General features: G+C 41.7%; 1 protein-coding gene across 3 annotated transcripts in view; it reads right to left on the bottom strand.

The window, feature by feature from the left end:
- PTPN2 (protein tyrosine phosphatase non-receptor type 2) overlaps window positions 1–17,430 on the bottom strand; it is a 33,212-nt gene extending 15,782 nt beyond the window's left edge. For 2 of the 3 annotated variants that reach the window (XM_054381963.1, XM_054381961.1), the window contains exons 1-5: window positions 17,314–17,430; window positions 13,752–13,842; window positions 5,340–5,440; window positions 4,337–4,435; window positions 3,153–3,290 (exon numbers count right to left, since the gene is read on the bottom strand). In XM_054381963.1, the coding sequence (XP_054237938.1) occupies window positions 3,153–3,290; window positions 4,337–4,435; window positions 5,340–5,440; window positions 13,752–13,842; window positions 17,314–17,382 (498 nt within the window). In that variant the 5' untranslated portion in view covers window positions 17,383–17,430. Of the gene's footprint in view, window positions 1–1,539; window positions 1,560–3,152; window positions 3,291–4,336; window positions 4,436–5,339; window positions 5,441–13,751; window positions 13,843–17,313 lie in introns of all 3 variants that reach the window. The other variant, XM_054381962.1, reaches the window with a different exon arrangement.
- Between the last annotated feature and the right edge of the window lie 4,216 nt (window positions 17,431–21,646).

The raw sequence follows: 21,646 nt of genomic DNA, 5'->3' as shown, positions 1-21,646 counted from the left end.
TGACAGTGAAGGCCACAAAGCAGCCTTGCATCACTTTAATCTGATAGCGATAGTACCAAGCTTGTGTGTGGCCAAGTCGAGAATCCATTTTGCTAATGGGGTTTTCCAAATATTTACTATTTGCAGAGGACTCAAGATTCCACTTGGGGACTATTAATGGTCCTTACACCACCAATCTCACATCTGGTTCATTTCTTCTCCAGCAAATATTTTCCTTGCAAACCTGTCCTTCAGCTGCTTTATTTTTATTTCTAGGAACCCACTCTAAGATATATATTCATCAAGGTTGCTCCATTTCCTTTCCACTTCTCCATTTCCTTATCTAATCAATCCCTGATTTCCCTCCCACGACTTCCTGGAATTTCCCAGTATCAAGACAGTGGAGTTTTCCTTATAAGCAATCATTATGTGTCACATTGCAGCTTTCTCCAGGTTATCTGGGTTGCCACACTGAAAAGTTTTCTTTCTCTGAAGGCCAGTACTTACACTTATGACAAGGAAATCTAAGAGTAGCAAATATAAACATATACATAAACATATGTATCATAAAAAATAAGAATATATATATATTCAAAAATAGTTTTTTATATATATATATTTTCAACACCAGAAGACAACTGTCAATATCTAATGACTCTCCCTTAATGCTATCACAAAAGGCAGCAACCCCATCCAATATAGTTATTTGACACTATTTTCCATCTATCCTTCTTTTCCAACAGAGGCAAGAGTTTGAGCGAAGCCTTCACAGTCAGTCTTTCCCCGAGGAAACTTCTGAACCTGAGCAACTACAGCAGAAAGTAGCGGTAAGCTTTCATGAGAGCTGACAAATTACACCAGTCTGTGTGCTTCACACACAGCGAAGCACAGTGGAAAGGCAGCTTCATCTCTACATTGTAAAACAGAGCCTAAGTCAGGAGAAAGAAAAAAAGAAAAAAAAAAAAAAAAAAAGGAATTCTGCAATAATGGCCAGGAAGACAAAGCACCTCTGGAACATTTTTCCAAACTTTTAGAAAGATAACAATAAACACCACCTCCTCCCACAGCTTTACCAGACTATACAATCCCTAACAGCACAAACGTTTGCTTACAACAAACAGAAACAAATCAAACTGCCAAAGGCTTTTTAATGCTAAAAAACAGGCATTGCCCGACCCCCCCCCCCCCAAACCCCATCTGTACTTCTAGCTGGTCTTTAACAAACAAAACCAAATCACCATCACCAAAACCAACCAAATTCTGATGGGTAGCAACATTAAACAAGCACTTTACACACAGGTTTTATGCTTACACATTAGAGAGGTTTGTTGCCATAACACTAGTTTATGGGAATTCAGAATGGTCGTGTGATAAAGACAACTCTAATTCTCTGTGTTTTCAAGGAAATATACTAACATTCCTAAAGTATTTTTGGAATTCAGAGTATATTTTGTTCGTGAGTCATCATATATTCCAGGCGTCAAGTGGGTAAATGTATTATTACTCTGCCTCCACCAAAACCCTCTCCAGAATAAGTTGTATAAACATAGCAGAGCTCACATTTCAAGGCACTGTAAATACTCAGTTCCCACAAGGTTTTTTTGGTATAATTATCAAATTCTTCCCCTTTACATTTGCGGTGTTAGTCTAGAAACTACGCTGGTTTTCTGTTTGAGTACCCAACTATGGTCTACTTCTTGCAGCTCCTTCATGTAACAAATATTTTTTGGAGTTAATGCTCATGGAGCCTTAAAGGAGTGCTGAGGCATTAGAATACAACTACAATACAGTGAGTTTGCTAAACACTTGTGAAACTGATTTAGGTGACATACAAGGCTCTGTAGTGTTGATGGGCCTGCAAAGCAAAACCAGACATTCCAGTGCTCCACAGTTCCAACTCAGAAGTCTACTATAATACCGACTGATGGTCAAGGGACTGACTGGTCCTCAAGGGATTTCTGCATCTTCCAGCTAATGTTACATCCAAAAGATACACATATAATGAAAAATGAACCTTTGAAAACAGGTAATTTAAGATTAGGGGCCGATGTCAGCCAGGTAATTCCACAAAGAAGCCTTTTCAGTACTTCTCCTTAGGAAAACTTGCCTCAGCTTTTCTCTTTCTCAGGCATCAACTTGCAAGCACTACTCCTCTTTTCTTTGCCTTTGCTGTCAATAAACAAATAACTAAACAGAAATTCTTCAGGTCAATAGCAGAGAATTTCATAAATCTCTTCTTACACTGAACAGACCAAGGAACAACATGTCAAGGCTTAGCATGTTGATCGCATACCATAAAGTCCAGTAATTTTGACTAAATATATCAATCTTTAGTAAAGGAACATCTTCAAGCCTTCTTTTCCCAAATCCACTGCCAAAACAACCTTAAAAAAAACTTGCTGTGACAGCACTTTCAATTAATATAAGGCAAGGTTTACAGGGAGAGAAAATATCTTACAAAACAAGCCCTTCAATCCTGTCTTCAGTTCTGAAACAGAAGCAACAAATTCCAACCTAAGCTCAAGCCAGAAACATTTTTTTCTTTTGAGATTAACGTGATTAAATTGTCAAAGTGCTTAATTTTTAAGAGAAAAAGATGTTTGGTCCTGTGGAGTGGAAGAGGAGGTAAACAAGAGGAGATAAAGTTACCTACCTACAGGTTGTAATCACCCCTCCCTCAAAACCAATTTAAGATAGCTGGAGTGAATTACACAGAAAATTAAAATTCCATTATAAAGAAACCCAAACAAAACCAACCAAACAAAACCCAACCAAACAAAACCCCACAAACAAACAATCAAAACCCCACCAAACAGTAGTTACTGAGTCTGATTTGTGTATTCAAAAGAATCACAACTTCAACTCCTAGCTCCCTCCTTTTAGGGTACTTCTTACAGCCCCTCTCAGAATCACCACTATCATCAATTACAATTCAGCACCCGAAGGCACCACCAGCTGGAGAATGTGGGTACTGAAGCTGTTCTTTCTTTTAACAGATCAACTCAGGTCTAGCCCCCTTGCTACTACGTTACATACACATCTTCAACATCAGAAGCAAAACACATTACAACTTTCAGTCAAAAAGCTCAACCAACCCCGCAGTGACAATACGTTGAACCCTTTTCATTAAATACTTAAGCCCAGGAACAGAAGATAGACTGAGAAAGGCTTACATTGATGTTTTCTAATTGCAGTAGATGTACCGTGTAATAGGATTTGATGTCTTCAGATACTAGCCTCACACGGAAACCTGTTTCACTGAATGTCATAACATCCTCCTCTCTTGTTGGCCAGTACTGTGCACACTTCACCTAATTTAGTAAAAAAAAAAAAAAAAAAGAAAATAAAGAAAAATCTGATTAAGCATCCTGGTATCCTAGGCTTTGCATGAGCAGAAGACTCAAAGTACCTACTCCAAGTTCAAGGAATTCTCAAAGTCCATCATGTTCACTGCCAAGTCACTACAGCTGTTTCAGTAGCTATTGAACTTTCCAGATTTATGTTTGTGCTTTCACTTTATCACAGGGCGAGCATGTTTTGAGATATACCTCTCCCCCTTCTTCCTCACCCCCCTCTACTTCTCTACAGTGAACAGAGATCTTTACTCAGCTATTTCAACATTTCCCCCTCCATTTCTGATATGCACACTCAGACATTTACATAACTGCTGCAACACATTCAGTTTTCCCAAGGCTTCCTGAATAGCTAGATTCTGGCGAAACAAAAGTATGAACTACCAAAAGCAATGCAAAGTTCTCCTGAGTCCTTTATACTTCTTACCCTGCACTCAAAATTTCTGTAGAATAACTCCTGTATGATAAGTGACTTTTTAATGGACTAAGCAAATATTTTGCACTAACAAATCTATTCTGCAGAAAACCCCTAAACCTCAAATGATGTGTATTTAAAACTAAAATCCACAGTGTTTTAAGCACTTGACCAAAAAGCCTGCATCATATCAAAAGTGTCCTGTATTCTGCACCTACCCCACCAGCTGGTAAAGAATTAAAACCAACTAGGTAAGTTTGATAGTTGCTCAGCAGCAGCTTGTTGCCACTGCTACAGGCAGTTAAGATCACTATGTAACAAATACCTGCTTTGTTAGATTTAGAAGAAATAATCTAAAAACAAATTAGAACAAACTTGTTTTCCCACTTTCTATTTTGTTCTAGAGCATCTTACACTGCTTCTACTCCATCTTACTTGTGTTTGTACATCCTCCTCTCTCAGGATGCTACTTTTTCCTTTCTGGATGTATATTTATTAGCTGCTGTTCTCACCCAACTGACAATCAACATCTTCAACTGTATTGAAATTGTGTGGCTAACTTTACTTCTTCAGGCCTGATATTACTTACCGAGTCTTTCTCAACAATTCTGTTCAGCATCACAACTGCTTTGGTTTGTTGCTGCCATACCATTAGCCAAAAATGACAACATGTATTAGGTAGTGGACCCTGCGTAGCAAACAACACCACAATGAGTGTGAGAACATACAGGCAAAGCAGTGTTTCAGTAGAGATAACAGCTCCCTGTGTGAAACAGGAAAAAAAAATCTTCCTCTGAAAAGTTTAAACAAATTATTAACAGCATGAGAGAAATGACAGGCAAGAAAGAAAACACGCTGCATCATTCTAGATCATGCTACTACTTAAAAGTTTGGGGATTCTTTGTTTTTGTTTAATGAAAAAACAAACAAAAAAACCCAGTAAGAACTCAGGGAAGGAATGTTCCAGTTTGGGCATCAACATTATTGTGCTTTTAAAAGAAAATCTACTGCAGACATGCTCAGAACGAATAAGATTAAATAAGGTGGGGGAAAGTATTGTGACCAGTTTCCAAAAGATCTGAAGAACAAGAAACACTGTAAAAGCTTTATATGTAGTAAACAACTCAAACACTTAATTCCCTTCATCTTTTTCTTAAAATATAAAAGAATGTGTTCACAACTAGATCAAACAGGCAGTTAGTATGAGACACATCACAGAACACTGTTAGGGGTTGGAAGGGACCTCTAGATATCATCGAAGTCCAGCTCCCCTGCCAAAGCAGGATCACCTAGGGCAGGCCACACAGGAACACACATAGGTGGGTTTTGAGTCTCCAGAGACTCCACAACTTCTCTGGGCAGCCTGTTCTAGTGCTCCATCACCCTCACAGAAAAGAAGTTTCTTACGTCAAGGTGGAACCTCCTGCGTTCCAGTTTCTACATGTTGTTCCTTGTCCTATCACTGGGCGCCACCAAAAATATTAATATAATTTACAGAGAACCAAACCCTTTCAAATAAAAATCACAACTGCACAAATGGCCCTCTCCAGCTTCTCAGTCCCCATAAGTACCTAGTAATTGGTACTACTCACCTGTGTTAAAATGTAGTATCTCTGGGCTTCTTCTATGACCACTAGGCTAGCATTGATATAGTCATTTTCTGTGTTCTGCAGCTTTACACGACTATGATCATCTAAAATGCAAAGAAAATCACGAATGAATGAAGCACCTGTCTTGATGAATACTCTCTAACAGGCAGGCTTAAGTCTGACAAGACACTAAAAAAGAAATTCTGCAGTGCTCACCAAATGGCCAAATACAGGTGAGGCTCATTTCTCATGTCACTTTCATAACTGTCTCATTCTCCCCTCTGCATTCCAACAGAATAATTTCAAGCAGCTATTAATAGAGGCTGCTCAGACAACTGGAACATCCAGTTTTCTTAAATCAGCCAGACACAACACATGCTGGAAGGTACTCACAGGGTCCTTCAACAATTGCCTCTTAATACAGCAGCATCACAACACAGACCAGAGGTAGCACCCTGCCCTGTCATACTAGATCACACCACTGCATGGTTTCCTTTCAGTTCAGAACTCTGATTTTTGGTGAATTGAAGAGGTAGAATCATAAAGCTAAATCCTCACAGCTGAAGGAAAAATAATACCTACCTGCAACATTTCAAACCAAGCTTTGGTCAGTTTATTTTTCCCTGTAGTATATTGCTTAATACTACACATATTAAAAATATCAAAGAAATGGCATGTGCAAAAAAAGTACCTATTTAACAAATTCTCCAATTAAATGAAGCCTAATTACACAGTTTCAATCTCTTGCAATTACACAGCCAAGACACAAGATTCCCTTATTTATCACAAAGTCACACAATGGTTTGTTTTGGAAGGGACCTTAAAGATCATCTAGTTAGAACTCCACTGCCACAGGCAGGGACATTCCTTGCTAGACCAGGTTGCTTAAGGCCCCATCCAACCTGGCTCTGAACACTTCCAGGCTTGGAGCCTCCACAACATCACTGGGCAACTTGTTCCAGTGCATCACCTTCCTCATGCTGAAAAATTTCTTCCTTATACCTAACCTAAACCTAAATCAAGCTTCTTCCAATCTGGAGTCATTATCCCTCATCCTGTCACTTTTTACAACTTCCCTCTCCAGCTGTCTTGTAGGTCTCTTGGAACCCTGAAAGGCTGCTCCCCAGAGTCTTTCTCTTCTCCAGCACAAACAACTCCAACTGTATCAGCCTGTCCTCATAAAAGAGGTGCTCCAGCCCTCTGATCATCTTCATGGCTCTGAGTTCCCTGCCCCTCTTGTGTTGGGGCTCCAGAGCTGGACAGACTATTCCAGGTGGAGTCTCACTAGAGAACAGTAGACAGGGAGAATTCTCTCCCTCAACCTGCTGGCACTGCTGCTTTAGGGAAGAGTCAAGCAAAGGACTCAATTTAAAGTTCTAACTTGAATGCAAGAAAAATTATCAGCCACTCACTGTGGCTGTTTCTAGAACCTTCCAGTACCTGATTTTTCACCCTGTGGAAGATGTTTAGGCAATCAGACTTGTTCACAGTAAGCATTCCCTCAGTCATTCATTAGAATTGTATTAAATAAACAGCATTTTTTGCTTAAATTTTGTAAAAGACTGCATGCCAGGAAACGAGATCCAACCGACTACAAGGCCCCTGAAGCTCAACAGCCTAGACAGACTGTTTATGAGGAGAATAAATCAACAGCAAATTAAAATTACTTTAAGAGACTTCAACACATTTCAGGAAAAGATGGGAAAGACTTCATAAAGAAAGTGACAGTATTGGGAGTTTTTACCCTATGTCCATCTAGTTCATCCCACAGAACCCCTTTTTGGGTGCAGACTGCTGGCACAGCTGCTGTGCAAACATCAGCCCACTTCTCCCTCTCCCATCCCCGCACCAAAAGGCTAACTTCATTATCACAAACCCCTCGGGAAATGCACAGAATCCCTCAGTTTTGGCATCAGCAACCACCAAGTATCACATTAATCAGATTAAGTCCCTGTATCACAGCCAGTCTATACAGGGCAAGGCTTATCCAAGAAATCCATTAATATGACCCCAGAAAGCCAAGAAGCTGATGGGAATCAAAAAATAGTTACTGAATTGGGCTCTTGTTCTATGAGCTACTCATGATTTTATAAACACTTTCCATATGTTTGGAGACCTGAGAAAAGTACATTTGCTAGGTCTTGATCTGCGTTTAAACCCTCCCTCATCTATTGGCAACTGTCAAAGAGGATCTTGCTGGATTCAAGGAAATAAATCAACATTGAATGGCTTTTTTTTTTTTGTCTGTTTTTCTGAAGGACTGAGATTTGGGGTCGTTATCCTGCCTCCTTTATCTGCTAGCTTTTACATGCAGCCACGTCTAAGCATGCAGAGAACAGAAATATGCTGAAAAGCTATTTTTAATATTGAAGTATGAGAAAGTTACTGGTTTAGTCTGTTTTCATCTGCAGCTGTAAGGCAATGCATTCTTGACTTTTAGGAGTCTTGAAACAACACATCATACATCTGTCTGAAGAAGAAAATGTTATCAGGCTGAGACACAGCAAAATGAAGACAGATGTGCATTTTAAAGTCAAATTTATCTCCCTATACTCTTTTGCCTGGATAGGAAAGTGTTACTTTTTCCTTTCATGTATCACTTTATCCGAAATGTTTCTACTGGAGAGAAACCAAGACCTTTGTAAATATTACATGCCATTTGCCAACAGGAAAAACTTAAGCTCTTGTTATAGTAAATCACACATACCGGTGCTGGTGTTCTCGGAAAGGTGACGTCAGCCCAGGCTGTTAACAGTTTAATCACCCAGCAGCAGCTGCTGCTGCATTGCAGCCAGCAGGAGATAACTGCCAGGGCCCTCAGGTTTCCTACTGCAATCCTTACATGCATTTTCAGCCTCATTTTTTCCTTGTCATAAATTCTGCTTCGTAAACATGACAAAATTCCGCTGTTTTTCCTAAAAGCACCTTTAACAACTAATTCTCAGCCTCCCTCCTCCTCCCCAACTAAACCAAAGTTGATCCTATAAACACACTGGCACACACTCCACAGGACAAAATGAGCCACTCGAATGTATTGATTTCCCTTCTTTCAAGGGAAAATGTTCCTGAAGGACACAATGACCTAGAAACCTCATTCAAGCCCTGGCTTGCTCTTCTGAATTAAATGAAGCAATCCAACTTTAGACAGCAAGTCAGCTGTAACATATCTCCTGTATGTAAATCATTTCCAGTTATGAAGTACTTGAGATTTATATGAATGATAAAATCTATCTTAAATCTCATCCTAAAGATTTGTCTTAAATGTTGCCATACCCATAACAGCTAATGTATAATACTTTCTGTAGTGCAAATTTCCCTATTTCAGCCACCTAAGCAGCCCAAAAAGGAAGCGGAAATCTGAAAAACATTTCTTATTCTGTCTCCTGAATCAAGAAAACTACTCCCGAAAGGATCCCATCTGAGATAAACTCTTACTACTACCCACTCAAGCGAAGCCCTGTCTCACTGATATCACTGACAACACTTCTCCTGTCTCAAGTAAGGTCAAAACTTCACATTACACATCCATTTGCTCACTCCCTGCTAAAAAGAAAATGGCGTATCAGCTACAACTGAGATGGCAACATCTGGCATTTTACATCACCCAGTTCTTGCAGTTGGTTAAGGAAAGGTTTTTATTTGCAGACAACTGAGTTTCTAGAAGTTAAACCATTGTAGAACTTCATCTTTTCTATCCAACAGATGTCTCAGGCTCCCCAAATATAGAGCTACTAACAACAAAGGAGGGTGATATGCTACTTAGGGGATTTAAGAAAGTCATAAATAAAACATGCAGCCATAAGCCATGCCAGTGACCCAGCCTGACCCTTTCCCACCTAGCAGCAAATCCCCTTCATTTCACTAATCTCGGTCGGGTCTATTAGAGCTGCTAAATTATTCAAATTACGATACTCTGTTGTCACTAGACTCACAGCCTCAAGCTTCAGAGGTAGCCTAAGGCAAAGGAAAGGCAAAGTGACATTTCCCCACCCTGTCAATGGCTGTACACAATGAATGGCATCACATCAACCACCACGGGTGAGCTCATCAATGAGAGGTGTTTGCACTGAAATACATATAACTGCTGCACAGGATCTTCACATTTTCAAGCAGGAAGCTCCAATAAAGTTTAGATCAGTATGTGCTATAAAATTCCCCTCTTCTTCAACTGCAAAGTAAAAAAGGGATCTCTAAAAGCAGCATGTTGGCTTTGTATTTCTGGTAACAAGATGTTTTAAAGAACCATTAGATAAAATCATAGAAATGATTGATGGCAGCTTCTAACATAGACACCAAGAAGTGCAGTAGAGGCTTATTTTGAACAGAACATCTCCTGGTTTTCCGCACACATGCTCAAAACACAGGACAGAAAGGAAACATTTTTGCAACCATCATTAATCAGCACTATGTGAAAAACCATCCATGTCAGCTCCAACTCTGTTCCCTGTAAAGCACGAAACTCTTCATTTTCCCCTCTCCCCCATACAGGCTCTGTAACTGTAACCCAGTGGTTGAAAGGTCCTACACAAAATACACCAATAGCCACAGGAAGAGAGAGAATCAAAAGAGAAAACAGCACCATCTACACACCACATTACAAAGGAAGGCTAAAGATCAAACCATGTAAACCATCAACTACCCTCCCTAACGCAAAAGGGAGAAATCAAAATCCTGCCACTTTTGCCAAGGTGTTTTCCTTCTTGCCTCTAAACCTGGGAGCACATTAGGCAGATCTCTAAACATGTTTATGGTCAATCTCAGACATAATCCTCTGGTATTAACTAGGTTCAAGACTTAGCAGGAAAGCAGTAACAGAAATCTTGGAGTTTCATTCAAGTCATCAATAATGTATATTATAACCTCGCAAGTTATTTTCCTCTCTTAGTATTTTCTGAGAAATGGTTTCATCTGTCAGGAAATGACTGTCTGTCAAACCAAATCTATTTCAGATTAACTTCCTGTTTCTATAGCACTACATAGTCAAAATATTCCTCTCCCTATTCTAGACTAATATCAAACTACTATTTTTTCTTGGCTGGACAGAGACTCTTGAGGGCTTTTACCTAACCAAACTTACATACACACAATAGCCCTTGAGCCAACAAAATTGTACATTAACAAAAACATTTATGAAACTGGAGACAATGTACAAAGACTATTAGTCCTTCCCAGCTAAAAGAAATCAGCTTTTACTTTAAAATGTATGGAATGGACAAAAATTGGTTTCAGTGTAACTGTATTATGGCTGAAATGGGGCAAGCCAACCCAAAGCATTTTTTTCCCTACATTTGTAATTGACACCTTTTCCACAAGACACAATAATCTTTGCATTTCCTCTTGCCAACACAGCACCTCAGGTTTCAGACGGGCTTGGCCACTGTCTAGATAAACAAATCATTTTTTCCGCTGCTATGGAGATGTAAAACATTTTCATCAAGTTATGTCTTACAACATGTTTGAGCAGCTAGATCTTGAAAGTATGACTGATAGTTCTGAAGGCCTTTGACCATCAGAGAATATGAGTATTATCATCAAAGATTTTTTTACATTTAAACACTGTCAAAGAGCAGTACATTTGCAAAGTGAAAGACCCAAGATGTTAAGATTTTATAAGACAGACTTGGCTAGCATTTCTGCTGTGACTAGATGTGTTCACCACAGTGACCAAACTGCACAGCTTTTCACACACAGAACCAGAGTCTGGTAGGGGTTGGAAGGGACCTCTGGGCATCATCTAGTCCAAGCCCACTGCTAAAGCAAGGTGACCCACAGCAGGATGACTCGGATCACAGCGTCCAGCTGGGTTTGAAACCTCTCCAGAGAAAGAGGCTCTCCGAAACTCTCTGAGCAGCCTGTTCCAGTACTCTGTCTCACTCAAAAGGAAGAAGTTTTTCCTTATATTTAAGTGGAACTGCCTGTGCTCTAAGTTTATGCCCGTTGCTCATTTCCCTGTCACTGGGCACCACCCCAGCATTTTTGGAATTTAGGCACTGGTGTCTTGGAATGTTATTTATAATATATACCCTTCCAGGTCACTTCCTGCTTTCAATTCTCACCACTGTTACAGAAACAACTACAAGTCATTTGAAAAGACAGATGTAAAATTCAGCAGGAATTGGTTCAAACAGTATTTTGCTCTGTTCTCCTCATCCAGCCTTGCTCTTGGTGCCCAGCTCTGCAAGCTGTCTTAGTGGCCCAATTCAAAGCTTCCTTCTTTCACAAATGCCAAAATGCCAAGACAGGCCTCTAAGTTCACCATCTTAGCTCACTATTTATGTTATACTTCACATCAACTATCATGTGATGACTCCAACCCTCTCCTGAGCCCAGCTACTACTTCAAGACTAGATATCATCTGTCTTTCTGATCTTGCACAGAGTCCAGGAATTAATACAATCACACAATTAATTTCTTCCTGGCTAAACAAGCAGCTCAGAGGCAGGCTATGGTATGACTAAGTGGTTGGTGTTCTTTACTACTGTAAAAGGCATGCCACGATTAAGGAACATTTGAAGCACCAAAAACCTACAGGAGATGAACACAAAGCACATCTCTATGTGATATTGTTGCAAGTATTATTGGATGCTCCTTAAATAACACAATGTCCTTTTTTATTTTTTTTAAATGTGTCTTTTTTGACCTTAATTTTAGAAACACTCTATTCTTTTTTAAAAGAAAGAAAACCACACATACACCAAAGGAAGGTGTATTCCATTCTTCTCTGCAGTAGTGACTAAGAAATTAAATCCATGGATGGGAGAAGTAGTAAATGTACAAATATAGCTTCTATATCTTCAGGATATTGGATCCAGAAATAGAACTTGGGTCTCACTGGTTCAAATCCAATTTTCTAACTTCTCTTCTTACATCTCTCATCCCAATTTAGATATGAAATAGAAAGTGAATAAAATATGATCTACTTCACCACCAGTAAGATGCTATAGCTGTGCTGTAACAGGACAGCAAACCTGGGACACACAAATAGCTGTGCACAGACCAGCAAAGGTCCAGCAGAGGCTCATTTCCCTTTGCCAAGCATGCAGCAGAAGTTAGTAAGCCTTGGCTAACGTGAGGTATCTTCTTCAGAGCCGTACCCCATCACAGACCACGCTGGGGAATGCCATGCAGACACAGCAGAGAGGCTGTGTGTTGAACTTGGAAGCTCAGCTTCAGAGCACAGCACTGAGATTCAGAATTAAGCCAAGCCAGATCCCTTTGGGCAAGGCCTTTCCTCTGCCTTAGGCTACTCTGGGCAAGTTCTGGCAGCAGCCAACCAACCAACCAGCAGACAGCAGTGTGGCTTGTGACCAGAGTGACTCAACCCAAGACCTTTTCCACGGCATTTTGAGAAGTGCTATGCATATGCTGTCACCACAACTTTCTACTGGACACAAGGAGCCAAACACTTCTCCAAATCCTACAACAGGTATGCAGAGTGGGCTCTCAAACAGAAAGCCCCAGTACACCAGCAACTCTTCAAAAATTCTAGGTCCAGTAACAAGGCGGCACTTGTGAGCCTCTGGTGCTCTGGGAAACTTCATACTAAAGAGCAGACAAACATTTAGTGTAATCCCATTTCAGTTATTTTGTAGAAAAAAAAATAAATAAGGCTGTAATAAGTTTTTTCCTAGTCCCTTTGAAATTGATTTATGATGGCTTTCTCCAGCTGTCACTCCATATTGGTAATCTTTCCCTAACTTTTTTTGTAAACATTTTTGATTACAGTTTGTGAAGTAAATGCTGTTGAAAAAAGCCCACAGTACCTCAGTACCAAAGAAACTGGTCAAAAAAAAAAAAAAACCCAAAAAAACTGTCTCCATGAGAGATGTAAATCATTATGTCAAAATAATTTTATGGCAGTTAGCAAAATACAAGCATTCCATATCTTACCTACTTGCATTGAGAAAATGAAACTTCATGCAAACAATTTTACAAATAGAAGAAAAATAACGAAGTCTCAAGTATTTTTTCAGCAACAGCATAAATGAGTGGCGTTTGCCCACAAAGCTTATAATTTTGCAGAATTACTTAGCCCAAAGGCAAACTGTTTATGTTAGTTAAGGCTTATTAACTTAATTTCTGTGCTCAGCAAATGTTGAGGTTTTTTTTATGACAGATAAAGCAATATTTGATCATTTCCTTATAAAAAAAAAAATCTTTAAAATGTAACTCTGCAGCTCACAAACTTTCACCTAATAAACATCTCTCATTCATCACTCAGCACAGACTTTTCTCCCTCCTGTTCATACATATTTGCCTGTGTTACAAAACCCTCCATATTTACCATAAGGTACATGCCTATAAAAATCAGCAAAACACTGAACCTACAACAACCATAACCTACACGTAAACTTAGTAGACTAAGTAAAAAGTCTGGAAAGTTTACTGCAACAATTACAAAAAAGAGATACTCACAGGGACTAACGTCTCTGTATCTGTTCCGATTTCTGTTTTCCGGGTATTTTGCAACTCTGTGAGGGTAGTCACTGGATTTATGTCGAATTTCCTTTAAAAGACAGAACAAACAAACAAACAACAATAACAACAAAATAATTATTTTTAGCCAGTAAGTTGATTAAGCTTAGCATTCCACACATCCCATTGGAAGACTTTCAAGTTAATTAATAATTAACATTTCAAAACCAACCTTTACTACACCTAGTTTTATTTTCACTCACAAAACGTCTCTCTCGCTCACATAAGTGAGTAAGATAAGCAACTGATAAGTTGCTAAGCAACCGATGTGGCAGGAATAAAGAGGGAAAACCCCAGCTGCTTATTATGCTTAAAGTTTACCTCATTTTATTTTACCTCCCACAGTAATAAGAGATCAAATAGGTAGAACTGCTCCATTACACCAACTGGCAGCACAAATCCCCGCAAAGGTAACTAACTAGTTCGTGATTTTATGGCTGCTGTTAACAGCCACAAGATTACTCTTGGTGGTTTGATGGCTCAGCTGTACAGCTGTAATTTAACATGACCCAATATGAAGGAACAATACTAGACTCACAAGGTGAAATCAAAGTCTCCTCCGCCCCAGGCATTAACAGAAACCTTTTGATAATCTGCATATGGAAGATATTCAAACATTTACAGTTTTAAGAGCATTCTGGTCATCTACTCTGTATGTTCAGTTTTATTTTTTCCCTTCCAGTGTATTTTTCCACAGCTTCCCCAAGATACACAGATTTCCTCATGTAGACAACTGAAAATAACTGAAGTGCTACTGATGTGCAGCCTCCAATGAACTGAACTTTACATCTCCATGAGGATGCCATCTCAGAAGGTGCAAGATATAGAAGTAACAATACTTCTATCCAAATTCTCATTTTGTTTTTAGATGCTGCTGCTACACGAGAGCATTACATTTACATTACATTACATTTAAATTTCTCTTTACAACTAAGCATTCTCTGACCTTCTCTATGCTTCCACCATATTTTGTCTCTTCAAACTTCCTAAATACTCTATATACTCCCAGGAAATTAACACAACCATAAAGGACTTAAGTGGAAATCTAACATACATAAAGAAGCTCCATTTTTAAGCATCTGGTGTGTGACTTTACTTCAGTGCAGTGCCAACCACAATGTGGGGCAGTAACTGTCAAGCACCAACATTCTACACACTTGTATAAAAAAAATCCCTGGTTTATTAGATAATATGGGGTTCTATTTTGATACAGCACAATGGAACTTGCCCTCTCTAGTTTAATATGGCTTACAATCTTTAGGAGCAACCACATACACATTGAATAAATGTATCTGGCAGGCATTCACTACCAAGTTCCCATGAAATGCAAGTTTTGTGTTACAAGATTCAACATAATTTGTTTTGAAAACACTGGCATCCTCTGTGCACAGAAACAGACATGTAGTTCGGTCAAGAAACACTAAAACCACTAGAAACACTATTGCAGGGATGGGGAGGTGGTGTTTGCCAATAAGCCTAATTAAGCTTAATGACTATTCTTATAGCAGTTTTCCCACATATGATCCAGTCATCACAAACTGAAGAAACAAACCAGCCAGGTGCCAGATGTAACTTAAGGCATATTATACAAGAAAAACTGGTACTGGGGAAAAAAAAAGTCAAAAACATTTATTTATTCAGACACTAATTAAAATTGGATAGGAGCTCTGGGAGTCGGCATAAATATTCCAAGCTTCACAGGACTTTACCACAAGTCTTGGCAAGTTAATGGGACTGAAGAGCAAAGACATGAAACTCATCTCAGCAAGAACAATAATAATAATAATAATAAAAAAATCACAATGTTTTCTTCATAGAAACTTACATTTCTCAAATCAAGGATATGTTTCTTATTCTACTATCATAAGAAAACACCTTCCTAAAAAGAAAACTCAGTGTAAAAACAAGTCAGCAATTCAGAGTAATTACAAGCTTGTGCTATGTAAATCGAAAACTTGCTATTTTATCTTTTTAAGCATATCTGTATTGTTTATATTACAAAATAAATGCTGTAAGCATCCTGAAAATAATCCTGAGCTTGCAAAAAAACTATAAGTTTAACACCGAAATCTTTATTTAAAAAAGTTCTACAGCATAGCTATAATAAAATTAGGAAATCTGCATATAAACTTCAGTAGAGCTTAACATAAAATTTTCTCTTTAGTTCATGGAATCGTTTGGGTTGGAAGTGACCTTAAAGATCATCTGCTTCCACATCCCCATGCCAAACGCAGGGATTACTACTACTTGACCAGGCTGCTCAAGGCCCCGTCCAACCTGGCTTTCAACACTTCCAGGCTTGAAGCCTCCATGTCTTCTCTGGGCAATCTGTTCCACTGCCTCACCACTCTCATGGCAAAGAATTTCTTCCTAATGTCTAATCTAAACCCAGTATCTTCTAGTTTGAAGCCATTACTCCTGTCACTCCACACATTTTGCAAGAAAAAAAAATTCCACCTCCAGCTGTCCTGGACCCCACTTGAAACACCAAAGGTTTACTTCTCCAAAAAACAACTACATAATAATGAAAGGACTTGGGGTAGCTAACGTGTTCAGTTTGGATATACCAGGTATAACACGTGTGTGTATTTCCCTACATCATGAAAAACACCAGTTACAAACCTTTTTCCTTAAAGTTTTATCTCATTATCCCAGCACAGTTTATTTCTGCTATTCTCTGTTAAATCCAAGCCACAGGTGGGCTAGAAGGGACCTTTAAAGGTCCTCTAGTCAACCTCCCTGCAGTGAGCAGGGACATCTTCAACTAGATCAGGTCTGCACGTCCAGAAATGATGTATTTGAAATACACAGAGAAAAAGCAAGTCAGTGAAAAAACATGTATTTTGGGTTTTTTCTTCCCGTTCGAAGAACACTGTAAATACATAAATGCTCAAATAACTGCTGCTTTATTCTAAGTTTATACACGAAGTGTAAAAACTTTGGAGTGAACTCAAGACTATTGTTAGATGTCAGTGACCCCGCTGTTCCTGGATGTAGTGTGTTTTCTGAACGACAACCGTGCAGGCCTGCTGCAGACGGAGGTGAGGGCAGCGGTAACCACCGGATAAGTAGGCCGGGAGAGGGAGCGCCTAAGGAATGGCAGAGCAGCGGTTTCGCTTGAGCCTCTCGCGCCCCGCCGCCAGCAACGGGCTGAGGGGCCGCGGCCGGTCCGGCGCATGCGCAGTAAACCGCCTGTAGCCCTCCACCGGGAGGCGCGCAGGCGCAGGGGCACAGACCGCCGCGGCACGCATGCGCATTGCTCCGCCGCCAGGGCCAACTGGCCCCCTCCGCCTGCCGGGAGCATGCGCAGCGCCTTGGCCGCAGTTTCGCCGTGCCTGCACCTGAAAACCAGTCCTGGCCCAGCCAGTTCCGTTCCCCGCCGAGGCGACACAGGCTGGCTACATATAATAGAGACCGGCAACGGCGGCCGCCGCCAGCTGACCGCCCTCTCCACGTCGTCCTTCTTGCCGGGCAAAAGCCAAAGCGACTCCTCTTTACTCACCAGATAACGCGCCTGCCAGTCGTTAACGGCATCGATCTCCTGGAACTCCTGTTCGATGATGGCGGACATGGCGGTGGCGGAGGCCAGAGCTTGAGCCTCTCCGGAGGCCGGCAAGCTCCCGACCACACGGGAGCAGCGAGTGCGCTCATACGCTTGCAACGGCTCCCGCTGCCGCCGTTGCCAGGCGCATGCGTGGTGTTCGCCCCCGCCCCTCCGGGGCTGCCCAGGACACGCCTCCGGGAAGGCGGGAGACACCTGGGGGCACGTCACGAGCCGAGAGGGGCGGGGTGTTGCCCTCAGGTAACCGGGCCGGGGTGGGCGGGCCGCACCTCCCTTCCTCGCGGCGCCTCAGCCGAGTGAAGGACGGCTTCGAGGGCAAAACAGGTAACAGGCTTTTGCCATGGCATCGTTTCGTCTGGAAAAAACGTTAGATACCATCGATTCCAACCGTTCTCGAACTCTACCAAGGCTGGTGCTGAACCATGTTCCTTAGCACCACACCTCTGCGTCTTTTAAACACCTCCAGAGATGGGTATTCAACTGGGGTGACTATCCCAGTGTTTGAGAACCCTTTTATTGAAGTAATTTCTTCTAATATCCACCTAAACCTCCCCTGGTGCAACTTCAAGCCATTTCTACTTGTCCGATCACTTGCAGCTTGGGAGAGGAGACCGAGCCACACCTCATTACAGCCTACTTTCAGGTAATTCTAGAGAGCACGGAGGTCTTCCCTCAGCCCAGTTTCCTCAGCCACCCCTCACAATAGCGGCTCTCCAGAGCATTCACCAGTTTCATTGTATTCTCTGGACCTGCTCCATAACCTTGCAGTCTTTCTTGCAGTGAGGGGCCCAAAAGTAAACCAAACATTGGAAGTGGGCCAAGACGAATCACGGGCAGCTACTGGTGAGGTGATGAGGGCTTCCAGACGGTGATCCTCTGGCCCGGTTAAGCCAGGTGCCAGTCTCTTCACCTTCTGTTACCTGAAGGGGGCCTACAAGAACACCAGAGAGGAGCTTTATACAAGGGCTTGTAGTAATAGGAAGAGGGAGAATGGATTTAAACTGGAAGAGGGTAAATTTAGACCGGCTATTAGGAAGAAATTCTTTAGCGTGAGGGTGGTGAGACAGGTTGCCAGGGAGGTTGTCAACGCCCACTCCCTGAAGGTGTTCAAGGCAAGGCTGGACAAGGCCTTGAGCAACCTGGTCTAATGGAGGCCCATGGCAGGGGGTGCTGGAACTAGATGATCATTAAGGTCCCTTACAAAGCAAACTATTCTCTGATTCAGCAGAAGTACATAAATACAAATATGTCAGACAGGCAAATCCTGGTGGGACTTGCTGTCCCAAAAACAGAAATGCAGCAAGGCAGAACGCAGTAGCTCTCTGCCATCTCTCCTTGGTGAACAGCTTCAGTAATGCTCAGGAACCCCAAACGTCCTGGCTGCATTGTCCAAGTTGCAGGGATGACAGCATCTTGGAGAGGTGCCTGGAGGCCCTAGAACAGGCAAGCTACACTTCACACCACAGTGCAGGCTGATGATAAGTGTAGGGCAAATTTAAAAGCACATAGTGTTAATTACTACTGCAATGGGGAAGAGATTAAAGTGTCACACCACACCCTCTCCATAATGTCCTTCACCCTGCAGGGTGTTCTCCCCCTGTCCCAACACATGCCCTAAAGAACTGGGAAGTTTCCACCGCCCAAGGACCTCGTCCCCGCGCCATGTCCCAAGCGCTCCAGTCAGCTCCCCAGCTTTGCCACCCCCTTGCCATTAGCCCCTCCCCCTCCTGTCAATCATCTCCCTGGGCCTGCCCCAAACTGTTCGTCCCGCCCTGCTCTGCCGACCCCTGGCGGACAGGCCCGCCCCGCTCTCCGCTGTCGGGTGGCGGTGCCAGTTCTTTATGGTGCGGGGAATGGGCTCCTCCAGACTCCCTTAACCTCCGGCTCCTCAGCGTGCCTCGTCACAGGCCACCGAGCATGGCATCTACAGCCCTCACGATAGCCAGCACAGTCCTTTGTGTGTCTGTACTGCCACGTGAACAGGTTGCCCAGAGAGGTGGTAAAAGCCCCGTCCCTGGAGACATTCAAAGTCAGGCTGCATGGGACTCTGAGCAACCTGATCTGGTTGAAGAGGTCCCTGCTTAATGCAAGGGGTTTGAACTAGATGACCTTTAAAGGTCCGTTCCAACCCAAACCATTCTATGATTCTCTGCACGTGGTTACTGAAGCTCTGAGGCTGTGGCATAGGGCTGGAGCTTGGGTGATATTTAAGAACACCTTCAGATTCAAGACATGAAGAGGAAAGGCTGGCAGAGCAAAGCACTCACATCCAACAACATGCTGATGCAGCTGCATCCGTAAGCTGCTGTCTTACCATTAAAGCAATGCAGCATGAAGGCCACAGGAGCACAGGCAGCTTGGCAGTTCCCATGCAGGAGCACAGCATGAACATTACCCATGTCACACCTAAATACTGGCAGCTGCATGCTGAAGAAATGTGGCCTCAGTGCCAGGTGAGTTCTTGCTCCCCTCCCTGTGGTGTTTGTAGCTGGAGAACAGCACTGAAAGTCACTTGGCATAACCTGAGAAGTGAATATGTGGTTACACATAAAACAAGTATTTTTTGAATAGACTTCTGGTTTTGACTAAATACCTGTCATTGGCTGGTGAATTTCCTGCCTGTCTGCAGGCTACAGTGTAGGACAGTGCTCCAAATCAAACTGATGTTCTCCAGATTGATGTGTTCCCTCAAGTCCTGCCATGAAAACTGATACCTTATACACCAGGGGCTGCATGATACCCCTCTGAAGCATAGCTGCTGGGACAGTATGCAGTTCATAACCTGTTTCTCCAGGTAACTCAAGGAAACGTCACATAAGATCTTCTTGAACTTTGGGTTCAGACCTTGAAGTCAATATAATTAGTAGCTTTTCTGGATTTTTCTGCCTATGAGACTGAGAGACAAGCCATATTCATAGTTCTGCAGGTATTACTCAGGGTGCCACATGCCCTTAGTTATGAAATAGGTATCAAAGACAACATTTGTGAATTAAGTTTCTGATTCAGAAGTGCAGAGAAGAATCTAAGTGCCCATTTTCAAGGTACTGATTCTTTTTAATTTAAAATATCTTCCTCTTAATTCATGTTTCAATGAACAGGAAGTCTTCCTAACTTCAGAAAACTGATCTTGCTCAGGCTGGGTGCAAGAAAGTAAATGGATACCCAGAAACAGTCTCCCACATAATGAATGTTATATAAGGAAATTAAAGTATACAACCTCCTCATTGATTTTAACCTTCAGTAGGCTTTTCTTTGGATATGAACTTGCTGACTGATCCATACATGTAGCATTTGTTGTTGAAGTCTCTTTTACCCCTCCTGTGATGTGCGTGAAACCATCTGACATGGATCACAGATAATGGAGGCCCAGTCACTGTCCTGTCAGTTCAGAGAACAGGCAGTTACAGTCAAGTTACCTTATTCTACTGCAAAGGCCAGGAAAGTCTTGGAGGTGACTGCCCATGGAGTGTGAGAAGATGTCATGCTTGAGTCCAAGGACAGCTCTATCAGCTAAGGAGCAACCCATGTGTATCAGCTAAGCAGGCCATTGACACCCTGGTGTGTTTGGAGAAGGGGAAGTGGTAGTTTTGATATATAACCACAGGAACATATATCCTGCCTTTCTGATCAGCAGCTGTGATACATATGAGAAGCTTTGTCATTGCTTGTGATATTTGGGGGTGTGGTTATTCTTGGGAAAGCAATGTAATTGTGTTATTAGGAGAGGGAGGTTTATGGTAACAGCTATGTTTAGAATCTGTAACGCAAACCAGTGCCCAGAGACAGCTCACGGAAAACTAAAAGAAGTGTTTATTAATTGTGATTTGCAGCTGGCTTGGAGAAGGAATAACTGGTAAACCAGGGATTTCAGCAGAAATTGCCATTGGTTGCTTTTTTTAGTTTTTAATTTTGACTGCAGACATGCTGGAAATGTCATACTGGTTCTCTAGTTTTGGGGAATTAAGCCCAGGATAGGCCTAGAACTACAGTTAAAATGCTCTGTGGAGGAGAATTGTATACACAATGTAAACCAAGTACACTTGTTAGAAAACTTGATTTATTCTATTGGCAAGTTCTGTTTTAGCTGTGCAGCCAAACCCAGATGAGCATCTACAAAAGCTCTCAAACCCATGAGATAGCCTGAGACACAGGCAAACTGGGGCCATGGAGTTGTTGCGTGGTACATTGTGTTTGCTGTCTCTGTATAAATAAAACAAGTAGTTATGGCAATGCTTCCTTATTAAAATGTCTGGTCATTCAAGAAGCTCATTGC

The sequence above is a fragment of the Indicator indicator genome, chromosome 6, assembly GCF_027791375.1.
Source record: "Indicator indicator isolate 239-I01 chromosome 6, UM_Iind_1.1, whole genome shotgun sequence".
Taxonomy (NCBI): domain Eukaryota; kingdom Metazoa; phylum Chordata; class Aves; order Piciformes; family Indicatoridae; genus Indicator; species Indicator indicator.
The sequence above is the reverse complement of the archived record's forward strand: the minus strand, read 5'-3'. Positions and strand labels throughout refer to the sequence as shown.